Source organism: Silene latifolia, chromosome 7, assembly GCF_048544455.1.
Source record: "Silene latifolia isolate original U9 population chromosome 7, ASM4854445v1, whole genome shotgun sequence".
In the NCBI taxonomy this organism is placed as follows: domain Eukaryota; kingdom Viridiplantae; phylum Streptophyta; class Magnoliopsida; order Caryophyllales; family Caryophyllaceae; genus Silene; species Silene latifolia.
Window position 1 is genome coordinate 8,333,076 of NC_133532.1, and position 26,619 is coordinate 8,359,694.

The 26,619-nt window shown below is 36.0% G+C and overlaps 2 protein-coding genes across 4 annotated transcripts; both read right to left on the bottom strand.

Annotated features, from left to right (window-relative positions):
* Positions 1 to 975: 975 nt before the first annotated feature.
* LOC141591616 (structural maintenance of chromosomes protein 3) lies at positions 976 to 15,174 on the bottom strand. 3 transcript variants are annotated; one of them, XM_074412004.1, is made up of 31 exons: positions 14,975 to 15,066; positions 14,844 to 14,889; positions 14,632 to 14,707; positions 13,527 to 13,628; positions 13,265 to 13,303; positions 13,109 to 13,176; positions 12,594 to 12,665; positions 12,173 to 12,252; positions 11,984 to 12,062; positions 11,737 to 11,854; positions 11,477 to 11,652; positions 10,022 to 10,267; positions 9,781 to 9,902; positions 9,477 to 9,621; positions 9,206 to 9,378; positions 8,816 to 8,915; positions 8,178 to 8,314; positions 7,853 to 8,054; positions 7,559 to 7,646; positions 7,290 to 7,443; positions 6,865 to 7,012; positions 6,583 to 6,774; positions 6,073 to 6,256; positions 5,928 to 5,998; positions 5,700 to 5,851; positions 4,097 to 4,265; positions 3,833 to 3,979; positions 3,506 to 3,601; positions 2,590 to 2,764; positions 1,776 to 1,967; positions 976 to 1,331 (listed from the first exon to the last, which is right to left on the bottom strand). In XM_074412004.1, exons 2-30 carry the CDS (start codon positions 14,856 to 14,858, stop codon positions 1,777 to 1,779), a joined length of 3,717 nt encoding a protein of 1,238 aa, XP_074268105.1. In that variant the 5' UTR covers positions 14,859 to 14,889; positions 14,975 to 15,066; the 3' UTR covers positions 976 to 1,331; position 1,776. The 3 variants fall into 3 exon arrangements, with proteins under 3 accessions (XP_074268105.1, XP_074268106.1, XP_074268107.1); XM_074412005.1 differs by lacking the exon at positions 13,527 to 13,628 and having other exon boundaries at positions 6,865 to 7,016; positions 7,294 to 7,443; positions 15,066 to 15,174; XM_074412006.1 differs by lacking the exon at positions 13,527 to 13,628 and having other exon boundaries at positions 6,865 to 7,016; positions 7,294 to 7,443.
* A 1,029-nt stretch (positions 15,175 to 16,203) lies between these two features.
* LOC141591606 (uncharacterized) lies at positions 16,204 to 22,937 on the bottom strand. Its single transcript, XM_074411992.1, has 7 exons — positions 22,378 to 22,937; positions 20,172 to 20,336; positions 19,929 to 20,087; positions 19,242 to 19,403; positions 18,535 to 18,651; positions 17,692 to 17,802; positions 16,204 to 16,874 (listed from the first exon to the last, which is right to left on the bottom strand). The coding sequence occupies exons 1-7, from the start codon at positions 22,750 to 22,752 to the stop codon at positions 16,434 to 16,436; spliced, it is 1,530 nt and encodes a 509-aa protein (XP_074268093.1). The 5' UTR covers positions 22,753 to 22,937; the 3' UTR covers positions 16,204 to 16,433.
* Positions 22,938 to 26,619: the final 3,682 nt, after the last annotated feature.

Below are 26,619 nucleotides of genomic sequence, written 5' to 3' on the forward strand. Positions count from 1 at the left end.
GTTCTTTTTCCCGCACTTCTTGACTTTCGTTTCTATTATGCTTTGTATGAAATTGATTTGAGTTTTTATAAGTGGTACCTTTGTGTTTTTTCGACTTTTACGTGCTATTTCTAAGTTTTTCAAAACATTAGCGGTACATGGGTACCTCTGAATTTAGTAAAATGTTTTTAAAATACTTAAATTACAAAAAATCAAATTTTTAAACATTTAAATTGTAAAGAAAATATGTTTACGATTGGGTAAACATATTTATGTGAATAACATGACAAATTGTTGGCAAAGAATCAATAAAAAATGCATAAACATAACATTTAAAAGAGACGAATTTAAGCATTTTGGATATTTTAAGATGTTTTCATTAAGTTTTTAGGGGTACTACTGAAATTTTCGAAAAGCGAAAAATATCACGTAGAATTTGAAGAAATACAAGGGTAACATGTAGAAAAACTCAAATATCATCTTTGTCTTAGCCACCTTCATTCCGGGCTAATTTAACTGTGGCTATTGAATCGAACTTACCACCTTTCGAACCGTAGTATGGTTCATGTAACAAACCAACTTCATTTTACTTAAAAACTGAATCGAACTCTTCTTGCTAGTTAATTTAATCAAACTCCTTGATGTTGCGAATTGTATGGTTAGCTAGGTAGCAAGACAAAAAAAAAAAAAAAAAAAAAAAAAAAAAAAAAATGTAAACATGTTTCAAATATTTGTAATAGTTTTTTGTTCTTCTGGGTAAAACGGAATTGCATATAATTGGACTAATTGTTACTCGAAATCCATAATAGGTTGTCTAATTATTTAGACAATTCTTTATTAACGATTTATTTCGGATTAAATAATTTATAAGAACATCTAACATACCTTGAGTTGATACATTAAGTTGATACAGTAATTGAATTTTCAAATAAACTTGTTAGTTATTAGCAGACTGGATTAATGTCGCGAACTTGTGAATTGAGATACACACTTCAATGACGTTCTGTGACATGCACATGATTTGCTGCCAATACCGTGCTAAGAAAATAGCGAAAAACACCACATACAGAGTAAACTAACGACATTTCTGTCGCATTACATATCTTGAGAATCCGTAAATATATGAGTACTACAACCTAGTACAGAACCCTGAAACAAACGGTTCTGGAAGCAACATGCATCAACCCGATAATCTGTCAAATTTAGCTTAATCAAATTTACGACGTCAAATACCTAACTCGTTAGTACATACGGAGTCCATAACAGCAATTTACAGGATTCTATTTGCAGTTTCCATGGCATCATCACGAAACAGAATCTAACCATTGAGACGATCAGGTATCAGCATGACCCTGGACAAAATACAAACTAGGCAGTGAACAATTTTATACACCATATGACAGCAGAAGCATAAATAGACGACACGCATCGCCAGGGATTGATCGACATGGGATCCCTGGAGGTCGGGACACTGACGGAGTACATTTTACCCAATTTGGGCATTGAAAAATTTTAAAATTCCAATATTTTAAATGACTCGAGATATCTAACATAACCGCACAGACAATTTTTTCTGGGTCTATCAGTGCATTTCTCTCTGTAGATCTTTCCATCAGAATGCAGGAAAAATGTATCAGAAACATATCAGTGACACGGAAAAACGACGGACAATAGTTCACGACCTAATATTGGAAGATAATAGTAAGCCTTTGCTAGAGCCCTGAGGAACTGTGAATGCTTTACTGTTATGAAATCACATACACAGAACAGAAGTAAAGCATAAATTAGATGCAAACCTCATTCGGCATTGTGAGACTGGTCCCGCTCTATAAATAATAACGCCTCGTCTCTGGTGACGACATTGACACGACTCACACGTTTATTATGTGTGACCCCATAAATCTTGTCAGCAACTTTCACAAGCTCAGGCCGGAATGTCGTGGTTATGAACTGTGTGTTCACTTGGTCTGCCAACCTACGAATCATATCTAACACATCGATGGTTAAGGAGCATAAAAAGATCGATGATAACTTGAATCTCCCCAGTGGTGGATGCAGGAAAAAATTATTGCCACAAGAATCAAGACGAGGAAGTCAACCACCAGGACTAATGCGTTAGATATCAGATCCCCATTTTCAAATGTAGGTCAGAGCAAAATCGTGACTGAACTTTGTCAAATGTGAAGCCCACAAAGTTCCAACTTGACGGGGACTACCGAGTTACTCTCTGCTCAGGGGGGTAGCTTTTTCTATATTCACAAGCAGGTGTCACTCAAACTAACTACTACTCATTTTCATCCCATTTATATAGTCCTCATACGACTAGAGGTCATATTTAAGATTTAGTAATGAAGCATCATTATCAGCCCTAGACTTCAGGAATTTACATGCAGAGATACCACATGAACCTTGCCAACGCCATTATATTACTCAACCAGGGATTGTAGATGTTCGCTTTTTATTTTACTAGATACAGAAAGGGGACAACTATTTTAGGATGGACAAAAAAACGGGGACAATAGAAATGGGATGGAGAGAGTACTTTAAAAGATAAGATTGCACATACTATAACAGAGCATAACAACAGAAAAGAAAAAAAAAAAAGGATACTTCCGACTGCTGTTCGATACTGAGGATCCAAGGCTGCATCTATCTCATCAAAAAGATAAAAAGGAGCAGGATCACATCGTTGTATTGCGAAGATTAATCCCAACGCCACAACAGTTTTCTGACCCCCAGATAATTGCTTCATGGACTGTGTCTCCCCTTGCCCTGTAAATGAAACCTGTTTACAAAATCCAAAGCAAAGAACATTTAGATCAATAATAGCAATCAAACTATCATAGCAGTACATCTACACTAATCATGAATCCTGATAGTTGCTCTGAAATTCATACATCACTCATCAGTCTTGGCATGAGCAATGAACATATCTGAACTTAAGGACACGTAAAATTATGGTGCATGTCAGCAACAAATAGAAAAACCCCTCCCAGAACAAAAAAGACTACAAATGAATTTCTGCATACCCATTTTCTTAAACTCTCTCTGGCCAAGTTACGCAAGAACATAAACTCTCTCTAGCCATGCTAAATTAATGAGTTTTTTCATTCTTGCTGCTTCACTTGATTTCTATCACGCCTTCACTTTACTTCAATTTTACTCTGGTCTTTTTTACTTCTTTTTCAACTCTTCCCAACCCTTATCTTCAATTTCTTCTTTCTTGGCAAAAAAAGTTGTTTCACTCTACAGTTGGTATTTGTTTACTCTGTTTCCCCCCAAAGATATATGTTGTTTCAGTTTTCAAATAGTTAAAGAGTTACTTAGGGCCAATATTTTACAAGTAATCCACAACCAATAATCAACAATAAATACTATTTCATCTTTAAGACGTCAAACAAATCCCATTTGTAACTTTTTTTCCTACAAATTTGGAAATACAGATGCCATAGAGTGGTGAAAATGAAATCCATGGAGAAAAAAAATAGTTTATTCATTAAGAGTGCAGCTATAGTGATATACTTGCCTTCACTTTCACTCCTATATATTTCTCAACTCTTCCCTCATTATCAGCTTCACGAGGTCCTTCTTCATCCTGGTCATCATCACCAGTGTCACCATCCTACACAAGGGCAGATATGAAAGCATCATTCCCTTGCTATGGTATTCCAACTCGGCTACAAGTGTCAAACACGAAACAGTGTCCAAGTGTCAAACACGAAACAGTGTCCAAGTGTTGACCATAGCGATTTTTTTAAAAGTTCCATGTGCTAGGCCAGCTATGTCTGATGTGACTATGCATGCATAAACAACAAAGTTCCGAGAAAGAAGAAACATCCAAGATTTCACCGACCTTTTTCTTCATCATTACCAAGAATCCATGACCACCTTGAACAAGTTCGGAGAAAACTTCTCGGAAATTGCGGGCAACACCCTTAAAAGTCCGTTCTATAGACTCATCTTTCCGCTGATCCAGCACTGATATAAGTTCGCGAATTTTCTGCCACAAGTACAAGTAATTTTACTCAAAACAACGTTAAGAAACAACCAAGACTGTAAAAAAAAATAGAATAGAACATGCTACTTAAAATGGACTGTAACATCAGAAACACAATACCTCATCACCTGCATCCAGTTCAGCCTGCCTTTTCTGAAGTTCTTCACGTTGTTCAGTAAAATTTACATATTGATCCAGAGCTTTTTTGTTTACATGACTGAACTGTTGAAGTTGGTCATTACACTTATGCAGCATCTTATGCAATTCTTTGATACTTTTCCGTCTATACCTGTTTCAATTTAAGAAAGCATGTATTAGACATTACTAAAGAAAATCACTGCATACCAAAAATGTACATTTGGGTCTAAAGTACTCCGTAGTTATTTACTTCTAGAACCATCAATTTGTCAATAGAAACTTCTCCTTTGACTTATAGATAACTAAGCATAGTACCTATTAGTTAATTATATATTAAATTCCTAAATGGTTATTCAGGACTACAATTTTAAGCATAATACAAATTGTATAACCGGCATCTTAATCAATAAAATCTGCATACTTTCTTGGTCTAGATATGCACAGTACATCTAACACTGCCAAACTATATCCATCTCTTACAGGTCGGTTAGTAAATAGCAATCTTAGTATCTTACTATTCTCTTAAGTGAAAAAGGCAAGCCAGTAAAAGCTGCCTCCCCGTTGCCCATAGAACAGTGAATCAAGAGTTGGAAGGACCCCAAAATTTATTCCAAATTCCGAACAAATCAAGTTGCAGGACACAAATAGAATTGCTAATAGGCTACACTAACATGCAATAATAGTATACTCCTCTTCTTGAAAAAGAAAGACCTGCTTATTTATTGAAATCATATTTTCAATTCTTTGAAAAAAGAAATTGTTTGAAATTTCTGGACTCCACAGTCCTCCACACACACACACACACACACACACACCAAGAATTTACGGCTGGCTTATACTTCCCAAAACCTCAACAGCAGTCATCGTAAGGTGGTTGGTGTAGTGGTAATGGTCTCCTTCATCCCAGGTGTAATTTGAAGTTTGAACCTTATCAAGTTAAGAGCTAGACACTTAGGTGTAGCAATTATTGTATATAAATGTCTCTTAAGAGACAGAAAATTGACCTCCATATAAAAATCGCTACTATTAGCAAATATACCATATAACAACTTCTGAAAACAAAAATCCATCCATCCATCCCAGTCCTCATTGTGAAAAATTTAAGGGGGAATAGCTAAAAGAACGTCTGGAAGCTAAACTTGATCACTGTGTTTGGCCTATCTAGCTGTCTCCGACAAAATAATTTTAACTTGTTAAGGTTACCTATTTTTCATCCTCTTCTCCTCCTAAGAGATAACATTAGATAAGAACAGATTCATTTGGGTGAAGATTGCTACTTAACTAAATTTAGCCAGATACGCCGGAAAAACACACCACCAAAATATAGATATTGAGTCTCATGCCTATCCAATCTAATATATGATTATTTGAGTATTTTGTGTATCAGTTCAAAACAGCAGCTTTTTTGTGCTTGGTGGTCATAGGTCTAAGCCATCTAACCCAAGAAAACAACGGGTGAAGCGCGTGTCCTTTATCATGATTTTCTCAACCATGTCTATCCCGCACACTTGATCTCAAAAAGAATAAAAAGTATGTAGGATTGCCTAGGCTAGAATACTTTAGGCAAGTGGAGAAAATTGATTACGTTTCAAAGGCATCTGACGGCAATGGCCCTAATTCTCTGATCTTCTTTGAGTACTCCTCCTGTCTAGCAAGAAGCATATTTTTGTTACTTATTAGCTGCTCCAATTCTTCTGCCTCCTTCTGCAGTTGCTTTTCATAGTCTTCTCTTGATTTCTGCAAAAAATTAACCATATTACAACAAAAAGCAGAAGCAACAGCAGTTGATTAAAATTTCCGTTATAACAAGCACCTGCAATTTATCAAGTTCAGTTTTCTTTTTCTTGAGGTCCTTCGATATCTCATCCATTGACCGAGAAACCCCTACAGAGCAGATAGCAGATGGTTATAAAGGACGTGTTGAGCATGCAAGGTAGATGATCTTATTACAAACTCACGTTGCAGCTCCATTGTAGCCTCTTCCACAAAAGATTTAGCTTCATCCAATTCTAGCTTCTTTGACTCAGCTTCAGAAGACAAAGTTCCATCTTCTGCAGATGATACAACAGCTTCCAACTCCTGCTGGCGGCGCAATAGATTTGTCGAAAGGTTGGTTTCAAGCTCCGATTTTTTTGTTTCAAGCTGTAAACAAGTAAACAGTTATTAGTAATAATGCTTATAAGATACCCTAGAAGAAAAGAAACCCATCCAAGTCCAACCACAACAAACAAATTATACTGAAAATGGGATGATGTGTCAATGAGGGTAAATTTCCATAATCTCACATTTTTGGGACACACGATAAGGTTGCGCACACCTGACCCCTGACCCCCATGCTACCGACTATTTGTGACCCTGTTCAGGTATATTGGTGATGTAGTTATTGAGGAAGAAAAAGAAACAAGGCAGCAAGACTAATTCTTGAAAATTATATTCTTCTTTATAGTCTGTTCAGATGTGTCACTAACCTCAACGCGCTTTGTCCTGAATTCAACAAGTTTTTCTTTCATCTCCATAATTTCAGGATTCAATCGAGACAGAAGATCCCTCTCTTCCGAGGTCAAATGATCAACAAGCTCTGTACCCATCTCAGTCCGTTTCAGGGCTATATTAGAATTAACTTGTTCAATCTGTGTGCGTACACTAGAAAGCAACTTCTCCTGCCAAATAAAAAAAAAAACTGTATGTTAAAGCTGCATAATATATTTAATTTAACAAACTGACCAAGTAAAACATCGTCTTTAGTGTACCTTTTTTTCAAGAGCACTGGATGTGGATCGTTTCTGCTTGTTAGCATCCGCAATATCCCGGCGAAGCTGCTCCACTTCTGATCTTTGATGAGCACGGTCAGCATCAATTTTCTGCTGCTCAGTTATTCGCTCAGTAATTTTCTGATCTATATGTGAGAAACGTCAAGTGAAAACAAGAAGAGAATGGACTTTTGAAATAGAACTATTAACAGATATCAGAGATTCATTACTTGACATAAAGAGTGTAGCGGTTAATGCTCTAAAATGAATCTATGATTAAAAGAATTTAATTTTAGTATCAGTAACAATATACACATCAGTTGATAATTGGGCAAAAGAGTCCTTGATAGAATTAGAAGACACGGGGAACTACAAGAGAAGAAATAGCTTTAAGGACATCAGGTGCCACAGTGCTAAAAGAAAGGATATCTTGCAGTTGCCTCCTGACTTCGTCCAGTTCGCTCTCCTTCAAAGCAATGAGCTTCTGATTCTGTTTTACTATATTCATAAATTTCAGTTTTGAGCGCCTATAATCATAAAATCCTCCGGTCATCCCACCTTTCTTGCTTACCTGATCACCTGATTCAGGATCAAGATGACATCAGAAAGACCACCACAGACGAGCAATTTCAATTAGCAAGTTTATTTTTTTGTGACTATTTCAATTAGCAAGTTAAGAGCACGTCCAAATAACCTTCCAGTGTAATGCAATCTAAACCATCACCACGAGCAACTCTCGTAGCTACATCCAGATTTCGGCAAACCACAGTTCTGCCAAATACCTGTAGGAAAGTAGATGACAGCATAAATATTAATATATCAATATCAAAATCCTAACAGTGTTACCCCACCTGCATTAGCACCTAACTGGATGGGAAACCATTAGTTTTGGTCTGATCCATCAATACCACAACCACTTTGAACTAACCAAAAATAGTATGAATATACATTACAACCCAGTCGACAAAAGAAAAAATGGAGCGCTGACCTGGGCAAATGCTCTTGAATAGCATTCTTCAAATTTCAGTTTCTTCAGCAACGGTACAACATCGTCAGTCTGTGGACAGTTAATGTGTGGAGGCTTAACCTTGTTCAGAGGTATAAATGTTACCCGTCCACCCTTACATGCATTTAGATGTCGAATAATCTGAGAGGCCGTTTCATCCGAATCAACTACTACGTGAAATAAGCTGCAGGAAGGAAAATAAAGGGAGGGGGGAAGTCAATATAGTAGCGACAATAACACCTCATACATAAAGCCAACAAACGTGAGCTTGAAAAAATAATTTCCATGGTAGGAATATAGGATATACCTGTTTCCAGCAGTAACTTCAACTGCAGTGATAAACCTCTCATCACACTCCAACAATTCAATAAGTGGCCCAGATACTCCAGAAATCTTATACTCTCTTATTATCCTCTTTACAGAAGTCAGCCCCCTTCTAATATCCTGTAAAATTTGTACAAGATTGCATAATAGTTTTAAGTAATGAGATAACCGTATTTATGACTTATGAATAATAAGGAAACAACCTTAAACTCGGTAATGAAAATAAAGTACTTATCAGTAAGGAATGATATCTATAAAAAGTAGAATTGCTGTTAGTCTCCGGACACCCACCCAAATAATTACCAAAAAGTAAACCGTGGTGCTCCGATGCTTGGACACAGCAAGATAATTTCTATATCATATAATCTCATGCCAATCCTCAGTTGCAAACAATTACTCCGTAGGAATAACTTCAACTTCCCCAAATAAACGCTATTGTAATACCCTTAAAAGCACCCAAACTTTAGCTCACAAAGAAGCAGGAAAAACAACCCTTGCCCAACTTCAATCAATCTTTATCAGATGCATTTTTCGAATATCAATCAAAACCCTCTAGACTAACCACCAAGCTGTGCCATCTAGATTATAATTAATAAAGATAAGAAAGCATAAATTACTCACACCAGGGGTAGCATGATCGAGGTTTTTTTCTGCCTTCACCATTTCCGACCTTAATTTCTCAATATCAGAAGAAAGTTCATTTTCCAGTTCCCATAAAGACCTAAGACATTCACATCCCACAATATATTAAATCAGTAAGTCTCCCTTCAGACAGCATTATCCGTCTTAAGCTTAAGACGGGTCAAGTACATACCATTTGTGTATATAATAATGCATAAGGAAAAGCAATATATTTGTATTATATACACAAGTGGTATGATACTTGACCCGTCTTAAGCTTAAGACGGATAGTGCCGTCTTAAATGAGAATTTGTGATATTAAATACTCTACTGATAAACAGACTAAGTGCAGGAAGACTAAAGGCAATAAGGTTAAGTTACAACACTCACTTGCGCTCATCTAGTAGCTTGTCTCTTTGCCCCTTGGATGTGATAAACACTTCATTTGATTGGTTAATGTTGCTCTCAAGTGCAGCCAAATGTGTTTTCTTGCTTTTAATTAAATCATCTTGTTCACCGAGCTGCACTGTTAGGTCATCAATTTCACGCTCCAGTTTCTGTTGCTGTAAATACAAAAGGCACAAGCAACATCAGACATACAATTGCATTTTTGAGCTATATGTGCACTACGAATGTTATGTATGCAGTAGCGATGTATGACCTGCGACATATTCGTAGAAAGAACTCTCTGAAGTTCATCAATTTCCTTTTGAAGCCATCGGTCACGGTCAGCTTTACTTGTAAACTGAGTGGCCCTACCTTGCTTCTGATAGAGAATACTGAGCTTCTTCTCACGCTCCATAATGCTGCACATTACCACAAAAAGTTTAGGTCAGCTACAAGCCGACTGATACTATTAGCAACATGAGAATAGATGTTCAAGATCAAAAGCATAAGAGAAGGAGAAGAAAATAGATGCACAACATTTGGAAGTCTCTTAAGACTTAAGCTTTGGCCAAACATACCCTTTTGTCATTTCATCTTCTTGGCTCTTTAAACCATCATAAAATGGATTTATATTATCAAGCTCATTTTTGGACTCCAAAATTTCTTGTTGCACAAACTTAAGTTGTTTAGCTGCCTCATTCTACAAAAATTTCAAAAGGAAGAAAATAAAATTAAAAGAGAAATAAAATCTTGATGGGGACTCCATTTAAACTTGGAAAATACTGTTGCGACAAGTAAACACAAATAGACGATATCAACCTTGGATCGGGAGCTTCTAGATATCCTCTCTTTAATATCTCTGCAGTCAAGTTCAACCTGCGTCCTCCTTTTTATTGCTTCTGTACGCCGTTTTTCAGCTGCTACTTTTTCTTTGCTTAACACTTGAAGCTCTTTAGTAAGCCTTTTGTGTTCTTTATCTAAACCCTTGCTCTCTTCCTCAGACTCAAGCACAGCGTTATACATCTTGGTTGATTTCTCAGAAACCTTGTCCCGCTCTTCTTCAACCTAGATACAAAATTAATTTTGGATCAAAAATCATACAATATGAGACAAGGAGCAAACATCATCAACACGGTGAAGTAATAAAATGACAAATTAAACCAACTAAAGAAAACCTGAAAACATTTACGATAAAATACCAAAGCCTAGAGTGGTAGGTATGTGAAAATTTAGTGCAACAATAGTCTCATACTCTCAGCACTAACATTTCCAATAGTTTGGTACATTATATCATCCATATATACATACACTATAAGCTATGTTAAACGGGTTTGGGTACGAGTGTGGAACATGGGTACGTACCCATCGAAGTGTTGGACATGTCATGACTCAAAATTCGAGACACAAAGACCTAGTCCAAAAATAAGGACATGAGTGCAGCACTACAGCCGTAGAGACACGTCTTGAAAATATAAACTTGATTATAAATATTATACCGTTGGGATTACTATAAGCGAAATGCAGAGATGTATGAGACATAAGGCATAGAACTATCCAAGTTTTTATAATAACTCCTTTAACATGTGCTCTGTTTCTTGATTTAAACATTGGCATAAAGCCTTCATCAAAGACCAGGATCCCTACGTATGAAAAACATAGCAGTGACATCTAGTTTGGAAATAATGACGCAGAGAATAAACAACACAACCAAAAATTGATTGTAATAGTGATGATGGATTTACATGATTGGCAAGCAGTATGACTATAAGAGAGCACCTAAAAAAGGAAGGGGTTCTCTGGCACAAAAGCAGAGAACGCACGAGTTTGCTTTGCTATCAGTGACAGCGACCAATTAGCAAATAACGACCAGTAAACTCTTTCGATACCAAATTTGAGAATTGCACTGGTAATATTGGAAACTGAAAATTTATGATTTTTATCTCTTTGGCTATAATCTTTAATTTTACAGCAATTCCTTATTGTGATGGAGTTCATATATTAACTACCAGATGAGTTGAAATCAAAAAAATATATATATACTGTAGGAGTGGAGGGAGAGGGAATCAAAATGCAAAACACACGTTGGCAACTTAGCCTAGTTACCTAACAACACAGGCCTAGATCGAAAAGTTCACAGGTTTGTACAGTCACTAACAAAAAGTTCATAGCATTGAATATCTATTCTTGCAAACTTCACAAGTAAAAGAGATAAATAACCAAGAACGGATAGTTTTCACAGTATGATGGTGGCAAAGATTCAAGGATAGTATTAACCTTTGCTAACTTCTGGCGAGCATCCTGAAGTTCCTTATCATACATGGTATACTCCAAGGACTTTCTTTGCCTGTCAAGCTGTTGATACTTTCTCAAATCTTCCTTCTCCTCATCCAGCTCCTTCAACCGCTCATCCAAGTATTTAACCACTTCAATAATCTGTTTTCTTTTATTACCTGCCACCAAAAGGAAGATATTAAACAGAGAAAAACATGAGACTGTTTGATGTGTCAATAGCACTAGAGTATATTGTTTCTCACCTGTTTCTTGCATAATTTTTAAACTCTCACGACGTCTCTCCTCATAAACTCGAGTACCACCAATTTCTTTTAACAGATCTAGCCGTTCAGCGTCCTTCATCAGTGTTAATGATGCAATCTACAGAGCCACAAAAAAAAAAAAAAAAAAAGTAGCATAGCAACTGATGAGAAATGACTGATTTAGAAGCTCTTAGTCTTTACCCATTATAAAAATATTTGGACACAGGATATAATAATCAATAAACACCTTTCCTTGCTGGACAACATAGTAAGGGTTTGATCGAGAAAATCCAGCGCTTTCTAGAAGATTCATGACTTCAGTTTTCCTACATATAGCAGATAGAAATTGTAAATCATCACAGAAATCAATGTGGAAGCAATTAAAAATGATATGAAAGCTGATGAAATCAACAAAAAGTCAGGAAAAAGTCCATACGTGATGTGCTTCCCGTCCAAGAAATATTCATCCTTCTTCAGCCCAATTGTCCGCCGCAAGCGTACTTCCTCTTTATCAACCTTCAAAACAACATATCAAAGCGACATAATTGATCCATCACAAAAAGGCTATTTTAAGGCAAAATATACTGTCTCAGATGGAAAATTTGGTAACATAGTGGCGATGCTATAGAGCCACGTAAGTTCATATCAGCATATGTGCTACAGTTTCCCAGTCTTCACTACCAAGCCAAGCCCGTGATTATAGAACTGCAGCCAGCAGATGAGAATGTAGAATGGCAGTGAAAGAGACTGGTAAAAATCTTATTGCAAAAGGCATAGAGAAGGAAAGGAAAATAATCCTTAAGAACCGAAACAGCAGCACTAATATTAGAAAAGCACAGCTAAAAAATTTGGAATACCGGTATTCGATTGTCCATATTATCAAACACGATCTCCACAAATGCAGATAATACTTGATTTCCCGCCCCTTCCTGTTAAGTATAAAGCACAAAAGAAGGCAAATTGCTCGTTAAATCATGCAACAAAAGTTCATTAATGGGAAACTTGGCACATAAATTCCCTTGATGTGCAACATCTCATAATTGTCCTATGGTTACATACTTACATACCACCAGTAACAACAAATAGTGACAAAAGCTAAGTGATGTCAGTAATCCAACGACATTTGTTTCTTTCCATTTCATGTAAGTAGTGCCTCGTTAAGTAACCCAAAGAGCGCACTTTTACTAGTCTCAAACCTCGAATCAATCAGAATCTAACAGTGCGGGCAATTGGCAGCAAATGACCATATAAGGAATTTCTAAAATTTAGATTCAAAATCTGATGGCAATTTTGTAGTTAAATGACACTAAACCATAGAATTCCAGAACGAATAGATACTGAATACAGAAATTTGGTAAAACAAAAGGCTTACATGGAGCAATGCATGTCTGTCTTCACTGCGAAGGTTTTGGAAAAGATCACTGAGCACAAAGCGGATGGCTAAAAAAGCAGAAATTCAATCAACAATTCATGCTAAGTCTTGAAAGCAGTGAAAAAAAAAAAAGGCAAATTCAAACAAGCAACTTACCATGAAAAAAGTTTGACTTTCCAGAACCATTAGCACCAACTGCAAATAGCAGTAAAGCACATAAATACGAGAGCACGCATACACAGAAATTCACACACACACAAATGAACATACAAAAACATTGCCAAACAGCTTATTCAGTTTTTTGTCAACAAAAGTTTGTAAATTCACAGGGTACCTTTATTCTATAGTCAATACTAAGAACTTCTTAAGTTGGTAAATCTCTAATGTGACTTAATGGTCTTAATCAAATGCAACTCACATAAATTCACTGGGTACGGATGATATGGTGTGTTAGAACTTTTAGTACAAGGCCCCATGACCAGCCTCTCGACTTCCGTTGTCCAAGAGAATATGCTTGATCCTGTCCTAGCATTTGGTGTTCAGATGTACATCTTTCCATCATTAATGATAAGAAGTCCCAAGAGTGAAGTGACCAAAAGGTCAGCGAAATAAATATCAGCCATGCGTACATGCGGGAAAGCGTAGAAATTATTACTAGTATCTTTGGAAACGTTAAACTTATGTCATCAATTAGCTATGTTGTGTAAAGCTCAATGGTCAAAGCATAAAACTACAGCTAAGCAATTCCATAAAACTACTCAAAGCCAAGGAGAAACGCATTAAAGTGCCCAATATCATGAATTAAACAGACACCAAAGTAACCGCCAATCTGGAACGCCATTTACACTTATTTGTAAGAGATGCAGTTCGCATGGCCCAAACCACAACTATAAAGGCATATCCCACAAGTCTCCCAAAACGGAAAAAAAACAAAAAAAACTTTTGACGACACATTGTGCCATTAGTCATTAGTCATTACACCACATAGGCACTCATTCCATGCACACTCCTTCCAGTGTGCCTATGTACACTATTTCTACAATTCATAGACTATACATCTGAGGTACTACCTCTTATTGTTTATTTTCTGAGTTTTATTTTAAGGTTTTTGAGTTCTACTTTAGTATAAAGTTTTTGAGCACATTTACTAAAACATTACACTAACAAAATATAATATAGCTCAAAAAATATATTTATAAATGATAATAAGCTCAGAAAAAATGTGTATATACTCAAAAACTACAAGGTCTGAGGTGCGTAATCATTTTTCTCCTATTTCTGCATCTGTAACAAATTCCTATTTCTGCACTATTTCTGCATCCGTAACTCAACTAGCTATTGAACAAATTCCTTAACAAAATAATGGAAGAATATCACTATTTCTGCATCCATAACAAAGATTTCTCATCTTAAAAGACGGCTCCCACCAAGGCAAAACAATACTAGTATCATTTCAACTTATATAACAAAACTAAAACAAAAACCGCGTCGATTCTGCGAAAATGATAAAACGAGATCCCTACCAACACAATTGACTTTCGGACTGAATGATTCCGTCGCGACTTGCTCTTTATAACTCTTAAAACCTTCAATAATAACCTATACAACAATCATTAAATAATTAAGTGCAAAATTAACATAATCAACTCAGATCAACTACTAATTACAACAAATTAAGGATTTAACTTCGAAATTAAAACAAAAAACAATCAAGTATCAAAAAATCAACAATTACCTGTTTGATATGCATGATTACAGTTGCGAAAACAGTTACGCAACTTCTGCAAGTACAAAAATGAAAAATTAATCGTTTCGCGAGTAAATATTTACCTATATAATCTTAGAAAAAAAGGAAATTAAGCTTACGAAATTGAGTGTAAAGTGAAATTCGACGGAAAAAATATGATCAATTAGAGAAAAAATGATGAAATTAGAGTTAGGGTTTTGGTAGAGTTACCAGTCGTACAGGTCAAAGTGAGGTCGTTTTGTCGAAATTTGGGGAATTAGGCGGGAGAGAAAGAGGGGGAATAAAAATGAAGCGGGAGGATGAAATGATGATTTTTGTTGCAGCAAGTGGATTATACAACCGATTTACTACCACCAGTTTATACTTTCTGAGCATTATAATAAAGTTTTTGATCTTTGTTTTAAAAATTATGAGTTTTACTATAAAGTTTCTGGGTTCATTTACTAAAATATTAAACTCAAAAAAATTATAATAAAACTCAAAAACATTACATATAAAACCTACATAAATTTGAGTTTTGACAGAAAAAAAAATTAAAATCTAAATTATAAACTTTATTAAGCTCAGAAAATATACACATATGCTCAAAAACAAATAGAGTTTGAGATAATAAGCTCAGAAAAAATAGAAAAATGCTCAAAAACAAGTAAAATTTAAGGTAATACATCCGATGTATGTTCCTTTGCAAAGTAGGAGTGTATTAAAACTAAAAATTAAAACTAAATTAAATAAAATTTAATATTATAATTAAATAAAATTTAGTATTATAATGAGAGGATTTTAAATTTTTTATTTGTGAAATATTTTTATTTTGTTTTTAGTTGTATTAATTTATTTTATACAATTTTATAGCGTTTATTTCATTTCGCAATTTTTTTGGTAAAGCAGTCTTACACAAGAATTTGTGTAAAATGACATTTTTGTTACCGTTTTTTATAGTTCTATAACCATCTTCTTTGTATGTGGACCTGTTAACCGTCTTATAGAAAACCAATTATATTTCATTTATTGATACTTGTGGTTCAATGGAAGCAAGAACTATTAGTTGTCAAAGGTCAGCTCATCAGCCACTGTTCGCCATTCGCTAGCACGTGGTTTGGTAGCCACCAGACCACTGACTCTGCTCGTCGATTTGTCACCGTCACCGGCAGCAACATACTGGCAATTGATAGCTCAAGTTCACGAACTACATATCCATCCTTTGCTCCACCATCCATGCGTCCACCTGCACCAACACACTCACGCCTCCAGATACAAGTGAACAGTCAATGTGGCGACTCCAGTTCTTGATAACAGTAGGAGGTGTCGGGTTCCAAATCGTATACAAACAGAAATAGATGAGGAAAAGTGCAAAAATTGGGAGTTTTAAAAATCAAGGAACAAAACCGATATCCTCCAAACAAACAAATAAATATCGCAGTTTCATATTTCTGGGGTTCCTTCACTATTACACGGAGAATTTTCAGTGAGGAACCTTCTGCTATATGATCTAAGAAAAAAGCTACTGTAAAAAAAGAACAATGATACATACATATCTGGAACTTCGAAAGAGAGAAAATTGAAAGAAAACATAGCTTACTACCACCAATTGTAGTTCCTTCTACTATCAGTATGTTGAGTTGGGTGACCAAACCTTGACGCGGTATATCTATGTTCATAAGAGGAACCATACCCACCACGTGAACTTGAACCAGGACTATAATTACTACTCTTGTTCCTAAAAGGCCGATGGCTTGAACCTTGACCACCAGCAGTCAAGTCGAATATCCTGTGATTTTTATTTGGCGTCCACGGAGACTTCCAACCATTTCGAGGGGGAGAATCATATGGGTCATCTGGAGTCCAGCCTCCTCTTCGTTTAGGTTTACTCGACCAGTTAGGACTTTCTTCATCTAAATATAAGTGCTTCCTACGAGTCTTACCAAAATCTTGAAATGCAGATTTGTGGGCCTTGTTTGCCTTTTTGTCTTTTGGGTATTTCTTCCCTGCTGGAGTTGAGTCACGTGCCCTTTTCTTAGCCTATAGACGCTCGGAAGTTTAAAATTGTCAGTGGGGAATATGAACAAGTAATCAAGGGTAAAAAAACAAAAAAAATTATAGCAGATGATATAAACAACAAAAACCACATTTGACATTACCAAAGTGGCTTGAGTGGTTCCGCAAATGGCATGGGTAAGGGGGTTGAATGTACGCACACAACCTTACCCTTAACAACACAAGAGAGGCTATTTTTGTGGTGAACTGTGATAAGAAATTAGAATCATGTCGACAAATTGAATTGAATGATTTCTACCTCATAATAAAAAGATTGGTCATTAAAGACCATTTAGCTTTCTTCCGCCATAATTGAGAGCCAAAGAATAACAACAAAATGACCCTAATGACTCAAAGGTTTGCACTCATAGCAAGATAATCCTATGTTTAAAAGCACAAAGAGGCTGCAACCAAATGACCCATAAAGAATATTGCATCATGTTGCAGTAACCGCCTACTATATGTTTTCAGGAAAAGAAAAACGCTTTGGGGGGTTATTTGCTTTATTCCATCATACTCAACCTGAAGAAAAGAACAAATCTCCACCAAAAATGAAAAGGAGACAATGAAAACCAACAATGTTAACCGGGTATCTCAAGGGATCTCACAAGTAGTAGAGTATAGAGGGGTTGGATGCATACAAGTATACAACCCTATCTCGTGTTAATAACACACAGAGGCTAATTCCAGATGAAGCCCAATGAACAAACAGGTAGAAAAAGTTGGCAAGGATAATCAGAACTCAGAAAGAAAAAATTAGATCAAAAGTCGGTAAACTTGTAGCAATGTAGCAGATTTATACCTTCCCAGAAGTTTTGCACTCACGCGCAAAATGCCCTTCTTCCCCACACTTAAAGCATGAACTTGGTGTACCACTAGCAGATGTCTCACCTTTTGAACCTCCTCTGCAATCCTGTAGAGGAATTGTCATCAGATACATATCTTCAAAAAGGGATACAACAACAACAACAACATCAGAGCCTTAATCCCAAAATGATTTGGGGTCGGCTGACATATCTTCAAAAAGGGATACATATCTTCAAAAAGGGATCTATTTAAAAAAAAAAAAAATCCGGGATGTAAATATACAGCATAACGAAGCTAACATAAATAAATTTTGATGAATGCTGTTTAGTCTTAGTTCTGGCTTATGATGGAATAAAGCAAAATGGCTCACTAAAGTGATTGTGCTTCCTTCTATTGTGAAGTAGCAGTACGTGACGCAATTTTCATCTTGGTTACTCGACAACAGCCCTCTTTGTGTTGCTAGCACAGGGGTAAGGTTGCGTACTTACATTAAAGAAAGGTCAGATAATTATGTTCATCAATCCAGGAGATGTGAAAGGCTAAAAGGAAATACCACGTGGAAGGCAAAGTACCTCTTGGCTCTTACCATATCAAAATCAATCCTAATGAGTACTCCGTACAAAATTACAAACAATAGGCCATTTTTCAAAAAAGATTTAACTACTTTACAACAGCAGGAATACGGGATATAATACTGCAAGGAGTCTCATTAATAAACGATAAGCTTTCGAACAGAAATCAAGAATCCTAAGAGATCCTTTACTCTTTCACTTCCACTTCCTACTTAAGGCCAAAAATATGTTTACTACATACAATTTTGGTAGTTTTTAGAAAGTACCTGCCCATTATGTCCAGTGTGACCACATTTATAACATGAGTCTTCGCTCGCAAGAATATCAAAGTAGTTTGCACAGCAGAGATGTCCGAACCTCTTACAAACATAACACTGAATGTCCTGATGATAATTAGCACAAGAATAATAAGTAAGTATCACACACCTCAATCAAATAAAAATTATCAAAGATAATTGTAAAAGATGTTCAAACGTCTGACATCGAAGAACTTTTCATGTTTACTTAATGAATTAACTTATGGCCATAGTTATTTATCCGAGAATCTCAGGTGTGCAACAGTGTGCGGATGCACATAACTAATCAAAGAATCTGCTTCACTAAGGTTGGTAACTAGAGTGGCTGCGCTTCTTTCTGTTCTGAAGTAGCGGTCTTTCGATGCAGATATTAATGCAATTTTAATCTTCATCTTGGGTCATTCAAAACAGCCTCTTTGTGTTGCGAACACAAGGGTAAGGCTATGTACATCCAAACCCCCCTACCCGAATTTGCGGGAGCCATTGAGGCCTTGGGATAATGTTGTTATAATGTTGGTGACAAGAATCAACTAATTTATAAAAGACGTCTTGGACTAGATTAGCTTTTTACAGTGTACTTAAGTACAGATGCAGATGTATCCCTACTTGGTATCCTTTTCACCTTACTTTCTGTTTGCTAAAATGGTGTAAATTTTGGAACACGAAACAACACAAACCTTGAGATCATCAGGCGAGTAATCATTGTTACACAAGTGCATTACATGTGCAGTAGAACCACATTTTAAACAAAAATCAGACGCAGATGAGCATCGCTTCATTTTTTGAGGACAATCTTTTGCCCTGTGACCCTGTCCCTTGCAAATGAAGCAATCCTGGCCCTACACAGATGCAATAGAAATATTGTAAAGAGAAGTCCACAAACTTAATTCATTGTCACATCTAACTAGGACCGTCAGCATATAAGAGCACTATAACACGATAAAGGTATATACGAGACAGCAACTTCATTTCATTGAATAATTTACATGAAATTCTCCTACAGAAGCCTATATTGGGTTCACCTCCAAATGTAAGATCCTTTCACTTAAGAGTACAAAAGGGGTTCAGAGAAGTGGGGATGCTGTGAAAAGAAACAAATCAACAGATTTCCACAGAGTGTTACAAGTTCAAACATCTAACTGATCTTAGACCCTAAGCACATTATAATCCGTAACCCGCCTAACCGCAAATTGAACACAAAACGCCAAGAATGCCAAGAATCACAATCAGCGACGACAAAAGTACAAGATACAGACCATCAATCACTATATGATAATTTTTTCACAAATCTGTGAACTGCATTTCCATCAAATGGCTTATACAATACTTGATCCTAGCTTAACGAGATACCATAAATCACATACCTTTTGACATTGTTTCACCTCGTGCTCCAGACTTCCGCAGACGAAGCATGGTTTTTTCCTCCTTGCTGATGTGCAGTTCACTGCAGTATGACCTTCCTCCCCACAATTAAAGCATGATCCCCAGCTTTTATCTGGTGGGTCAAAGTATCTTGGGCCACGCTGAGGGATAAAAAGAGATACAAAACTAAGCCTCTAAGTAAATTTACTTCCAGAAATGGTATTCAGGCCAGCAGTTTAACTCACAAGAAGCCTTCGCAGAACAGCGTTCTCAGAATTGGAGTTCTCGGCTGCATTGGAGTCAGATAAGTTAACCACCATTGAGTCTTTAGACATGTCCACTAGCTCTTCTACCGTTTTTGTTGTGTCTTTAGACATGTGCTCAAGCTCTACTACCGGTGTCGTTGGAACCTTAACCAAAAAAAAACAATCAGATAGAATAAAGAACGGTAAAAATAGAGACATTGTGATTTTATACAAACTTAAATTTCCTCCTCTATATAACCAACTGTACTCTTAACAAAATCACACATTTACGGAGTAGCTCATAGATAAACAACAAGAAACTAAAATGTTTGAATTGATTGAATGATCGATAATGTTCAATAAAGACACCTTTTAACATGTAAAAATTGATGCTCTGAAAAATCATATTTTATCAGCTCTATGCATGTGCCATTGTGCCCTATACCAAGTATCAACACAGAGTACGATTATCTATTTACGAAAAAACAGAAGGCTTGATCTTAATGATAAAGACGTGATCCATTCATCCTCAACCCATAATAATTTTAAAGCACCATAAGGCCTCCAGTGAGAAAAGGCAACAGAAACAGATTCGTTTGAGATGCCTGATTAGCGACTTTCTACCCGGATACCCATAATGACATACTACATAGTACAAGTATACAAGACTCATTCAATATCGCTTATAGATTAATCGTTTGCCAAATGCACAAATGCAAAACACCCTGAAAAATTCTTACCTCTCATACCAATAATCAACCGTGTCATAGAATAATATCTAATCAAGACAAGTTATACAAGCAAGCTAAAAACATACTTCCTCTGTGTCATACAATTGTATACGTTTTCCAAATTATGCAAGGGAGATTTCGGGGAAAAAAAACATTTACTTCCACTGTCCCCATCATTGATTTACCTTTTTTTTCTTTGTGGGGCATTTAAATCGAAGGTAAGCAAATAAATGGGACGGAGGGAGTACAATCTAATGGACAGTTACTCCGTGAAGCTCACAAATACTTCCACTGTTATATTTAATTGTACACGTTTTTCAAAATCAAATTATGTAAGGAGCTTCCGAAAAAAGTATACAATCTAATGGAACAAAAAGAAGGAAGTGCTCTGTATTAGGTTTGTCGAGTAATTTAAACTCTATACAACAACAACATTACTTAAGTGCCTCAATGGCTCCCGCAATTTGCGGGGTAAGGGGGGTCAGATGTAAGCAGCCTTACCCTTGTGTTAGCAACACAAAGAGGCTGTTTCCAAATGACCCAAGATGAAAATTGCGTCGAGAACTACATCGGACCGCTACTTCAGAAAAGAACGAAGAGCAGCCACTTTAGTGAGCCATTTTGATTTATTCCATTATATTCCATAACCAAAGAGTAATGAGTGTTTGGCTCCATTGGAAATATGGATTAATTTAAACTCTATAAACCAAAATAAATACTGGTCTCACAGTATCGATCCAGCTTTTTTTGCTCCAAACAATAATCACTACCATAAATAATTTAACTCGGCACAAATATCAGTATATCACGCAAACAATATGGCCGAGTTATCAAGGTTTTGAAGGTTACTGCATATTCGACAGCATTGGCAACATTTAGCGAGATCAGACCACCACAACTGGTACCTCTCGAAACCTTAAGGGTGTGTTTGGATTGAAAGATTTGGAGGGAAAGGAAAAGAGGGAGATTAAGGGATTTACAATCCCTTGTTTGGATAGCAAATGAGGGTGGAGGGAAATGGAGGGGGAATGATTTGGAGGGATTCAATTTTCCTCCACCAAGTTTAATCAAAATCTCTCCACAATAGGCAAGATTTGGAGGGAAATTGTACCCAAACACCCACTCCCCACTCCCCATTCCCCCTCCCCTCCCCTTCCCTTCCCTTCTCTCACTTTCCCTTCCCTCCTTCCCCATGCCCTCTCTTTCCCTCCACTGTTGCTATCCAAACACACCCTAAGCTACCCAATCAAAAACGAGATTCAGTTTTCAGTCAACTATCAAATCAAAAACGCAGAAAATACCAACAGAATAAAATCAGCACCAACTTCATCTTTCACAACTTTCTGATTCTTCCTTTAATCACTCCCTCCGTCTCAGTCAATCGTATCGAGTAACGTATTTCAATCAAAGCTAAACAAATGACTACGACAAAGCGAATAATAAACCGAATCGAAAAACAAAAACACAGAAATTACCAAAGGAATAAAATCATCAGCAGCAGCAGAATCAGCAGCAACTTTCTGCTTCTTCTTTTTCACCTTCTTAACTTTCTTCTTCTTCTTTTCACCTTCCGACGACACCACCTCATGAACAACCACTTCCTCACCGGCGGTAACACTAGAATCACCGTTAACATCAGTACTTTTTACCGAATTAGAAGCACGTGACATAGCTTTTTCGATGATTTTAAGGGTTAAATCTTCATTAGCAGCTTCATCATCACTATCACTATCACTATCAAAAACTCTGCGATTCTTCTTCGATTTCGATTTTGATTTCGAATATTCTTCATCTTCTTCTTCTTCTTCGTCAAACAATGGCTTCGCTCGAGGTTTCTCTCTCCTCCGCATTGTTGATTTTTGGGAGAAAAACTGGAGAAAATAGGTGGGAGGAGAGAGAAGGGGGTGTTCGTTCGTCAAAAAATGAGGAATTAGGGTTTGTACGCCGTCTATTGTGGCGTAGTGGTGCACTCGTGCTGCCCTTCCAGATTTGTGTGATTTTGTTTGGGTACCTATTTTTTTCAAATTTGACGTGGGCTATTGCTCTTTCATGGACATAAATTACTTATTCATCGACTTTTTATCATTGCTTTTCCATACCATACCCTTTCTTCAAAAAAACAAAATAAACACACCCTCTTTAATTCTCTTCCTCAAATAAATTAATTATGAATGCTAATTCTCATGTGGATTGAGTAATAATTCTAATTTATGAACTATGTTATACTCCCTCCTATTCATTTTAATTCTCCCCCTTTTTTTTTTCATCTATTCATATAACTCTCCCCCTTTCCTTATTTAGTAAATTTTTATACTTATTTTAATCACCTTCCCCACAACAATACCCCACAATACTCATACTTTATCTTACTTTAATCACCTTACCCCACAACAATACTTATTTTAATCCTCTTACCCCACAATAATATCTTCCCTCTCTCCAATTACCTTACACCACCACAATACTTTACAATAAAATAATTCTACCCTTAATTTGCGTGCCCTTTTGAAAAGGGAGAGTTAAAATGAATAGGAGGGAGTATCAAATTAGGAGATTTAATTAATTAAGACTAATGAAATTAGGGTTTGAAACCTGAATCTTTGAAGCTAATAAAACGTATAAAAGGGATTGCTTGGTCGGTGATCGGAGTTGTAACAATTAGATAGATGATTGATACAGAGATCAATTATGTCTTAAATTAATTAAGACACTGTCAAGCAAACAGTTAAAGCCTTAAATTAATTAATTAACCCACTGAGATTAATTAACCCACTGGCACACCATGAATTTCTATGCAGAAATGCTATACTATGTCCTTCATTTGCAAAGTTCCATGAAAGCCTAGTGTTAAACTTGTCGGGCAGTGATCTCGGTGGTGCGCGAATGGACTGTGGTCTGGGTGGTACGGTGGCCTGACTGGTGGTGGTTGGTGTAGTAATTGAGAGATTATTTGGATTGGAAATAAGAGAGAAGATGAGGGTGTAGAAATGATAAGGGTAAATTGGTCATTTATGTACATAATTGAGTAAATCATGTCCATGAATGAGCATAACCCTTTTTTTTTGGTTTGATGCACCGAGTATATAATCGGTTTTAGGTTCGAATCTCGGATTTTCATTTATTCATGGGAGAGTTTCTTAATACCATTTTTCCATACCCCTTTTGTTTCGTACTCCTTTTATTGTTAATGGTGACTTAAAATGACTCTTTCATGTGGTACTCGTACCTAGGGTTGTTAATGAGACGAGACAGCTCGCGGGGAGCTTGAGATCGGCTCGGTCAAAGCTCGTGTGAGCTCGACTCGGGTTCGGGCTTGACTCGAGAGCTTAACAAGTCAAGCCGAGTAAACGTTGGCTCAACTCGAAAAGCTCGCGAGCGACTCAAACTCATGTGATTATATAAGGTATTGCTCATATGTTATAAAAATATTTTTTCATGATTACATATTTGTATCACACATACCAAATGTCATACTAAGTTGGCAAATATTTTAACATATAACCTTCGAGCCTTTTTATTTAAAAATATCGGAAGAAAAAAAATCAAAAAATTAACAATTATATATATATAGGCTCGATTTGAGTTCGAGTTTGGCTCGAGCTCGCAGTAAAGCTCACAAGCTTGATAACCAGCACATTTTTTTCAAGCTTGGATAAGCTCGAGACCGACTGGAGCTCATGTTTTGGTTCTTGAGCACAAGCCGAGCAAGACCAAACTCGGGTTCGGCTCGGCTCGTTAATTCCCTACTCGTACCTACTATAGATCGTTAACAATTTAACCAAACGATATGAGAATGGTTCATTCGATGGCCATGACTTGCAGGGGCGGACCTATATGGTAGCAAATGCTACCCCAAGCCCAAAAAAAATTATTGAAACGACGGTTTTTTGCAACCCCAAACGCGTCGGTACATTTGTTCAAAAATAAATAAATGAAGTGTTCTTTCCTGACCAGTAAATTCATTAGTCCAGTGGTGAAGAGTAATTGTTTCACGTGGTTGACAAGGGTTCGAATCTTCTGGCAGGCATTAACCGTGTAATGTTTTTTATTCTTTATTAACCGCATTCTTTTAAATAGAAAATTATTTTCTTCCATAAATAAAAATAGAAATTTATTTTCTTCCATAAATAAACTTCTTAAGATTCCTATGAAAATCAATCCCACCACTGTTGGGCTCCATTAAACATGGTAACAATTCATCATTTACTTTAGCTATTTGTATTATAGAATAGTATATTAGAGATATTATTATTAGGAAAATTTATTATCATTAGATAATATACGGTTTTTCTAACATGTGCTCTTATGGCACATGATAATAAGTTAAATAGGGCACATGATAATAAACTAAATATTCACAACAATATTTCCCTAATTAGATTATTATCATGTGCCCTTAGGGCACAATCCGGATAATATATTATAGTTAGGATATTATGCCGAGAAATATTCTTGGAGTATTTCACGAGATATTATCATATCCTATATATTGTAATCTGTTTATCAATAATACTCACCTCATTATATCGTATTATCCTATCTTACAATTTGTATGAAAATTGATCATCTATTGTTTCGTAATTTCAAATATAAGTTACGTTTTCATGTTTGCTATAATATTATACAATATTCAAGCTATTAGACATATATCGTGATTTTTTTTATTTTTCGCTACCCCATATTTGAAATCCTGGGTCCGCCCCTGATGACTTGTGAAAAACTTAACAAGCACAAAACATTATACAGATGGAATGTAGAAGACATTATAAGAGACTCAATATTGATAGCTATAATTTAAACATGAGACAATTGGTAGTTCACAAAACTTCACATAACCAAAGGCGAGTGGTTAACAAGAAAAGGATCGTGTTACTTTTCCTATCCACCTACTACTTATAGGTCGTGAACAATTTGACCAAACCCGGCAACAAGAACCGGGAATTTCTGCAATGATTAAACCAAAACAATTTAAGGATAGAACTAGTTCTGTTACCCGCGAAATTCACGGGGTTATCTATGTTGTCACGTTGGTGGTGTTATACAAGCCCAGATTTGCGGTCGTACTGAGCCTTGATGACAAACGGGAATCGTAAGAAGAAAAAAATTGTTAATCAATACCTATATTGCCGTAATATATCGTCAATGTATTTGTTCCGCAATTTACTAAACGTTTGTCACGAATTATTAGTATTATGCCTCGAATATTGCTATGTTTATTAGTATTTTATCACGATTATTGTCATTATTATTATAATCGATTTCTTTAGCTACGTAATTAATTCAACTTAGAAGAATTTTTTTATAAGAGAAAGTTCTATATTTTTATTTGTGAACTATAATTCAAGGTAAATTGAATGATTGACATTGTTTTGAAAGATTATGGTGAGAATTATAAAGACTGAAGAAATAAATGATGATTTTATCTGTAAAATCTATTCCAACAAATAAGATCCTAAAATTTATTTAGGGTGTGTTTGGCCTGACTTTTAAAAGTGTTTTTGGACTCAAAAACACTTTTTGGCCAAACACATCATTATCTAAAAGCTAAAATAAAATTTCTCAAAAACCATAAAAACATCTTTTTGCCCATAAAAATAGAAGCAACAATTTGTTGCTTCTGTTTTTGAAAAACATTTTTAGAAAATTAAGCATGAAAAACAAAAACTCATTTTTTACAAGTTAGGCCAAACATCCTCTTAGTATTTGCTTTAATGTTT

Excerpts from the sequence above, each read along its gene's own strand:
- LOC141591616 (XM_074412004.1), bottom strand. Across the intron at positions 9,903-10,021 it reads CTAGAAGCTCCCGATCCAAG|AATGAGGCAGCTAAACAACT; the intron begins GTTGATATCGTC and ends AAATTTTTGTAG. Across the intron at positions 9,379-9,476 it reads TTTCTACGAATATGTCGCAG|CAACAGAAACTGGAGCGTGA; the intron begins GTCATACATCGC and ends TTGTATTTACAG.
- LOC141591606 (XM_074411992.1), bottom strand. The coding sequence starts at position 22,752 with ATGCGGAGGAGAGAGAAACCTCGAGCGAAGCCATTGTTTGACGAAGAA. Across the intron at positions 20,088-20,171 it reads CTGTTCTGCGAAGGCTTCTT|CGTGGCCCAAGATACTTTGA; the intron begins GTGAGTTAAACT and ends TTTATCCCTCAG. Across the intron at positions 16,875-17,691 it reads AGTGCAAAACTTCTGGGAAG|GCTAAGAAAAGGGCACGTGA; the intron begins GTATAAATCTGC and ends GAGCGTCTATAG.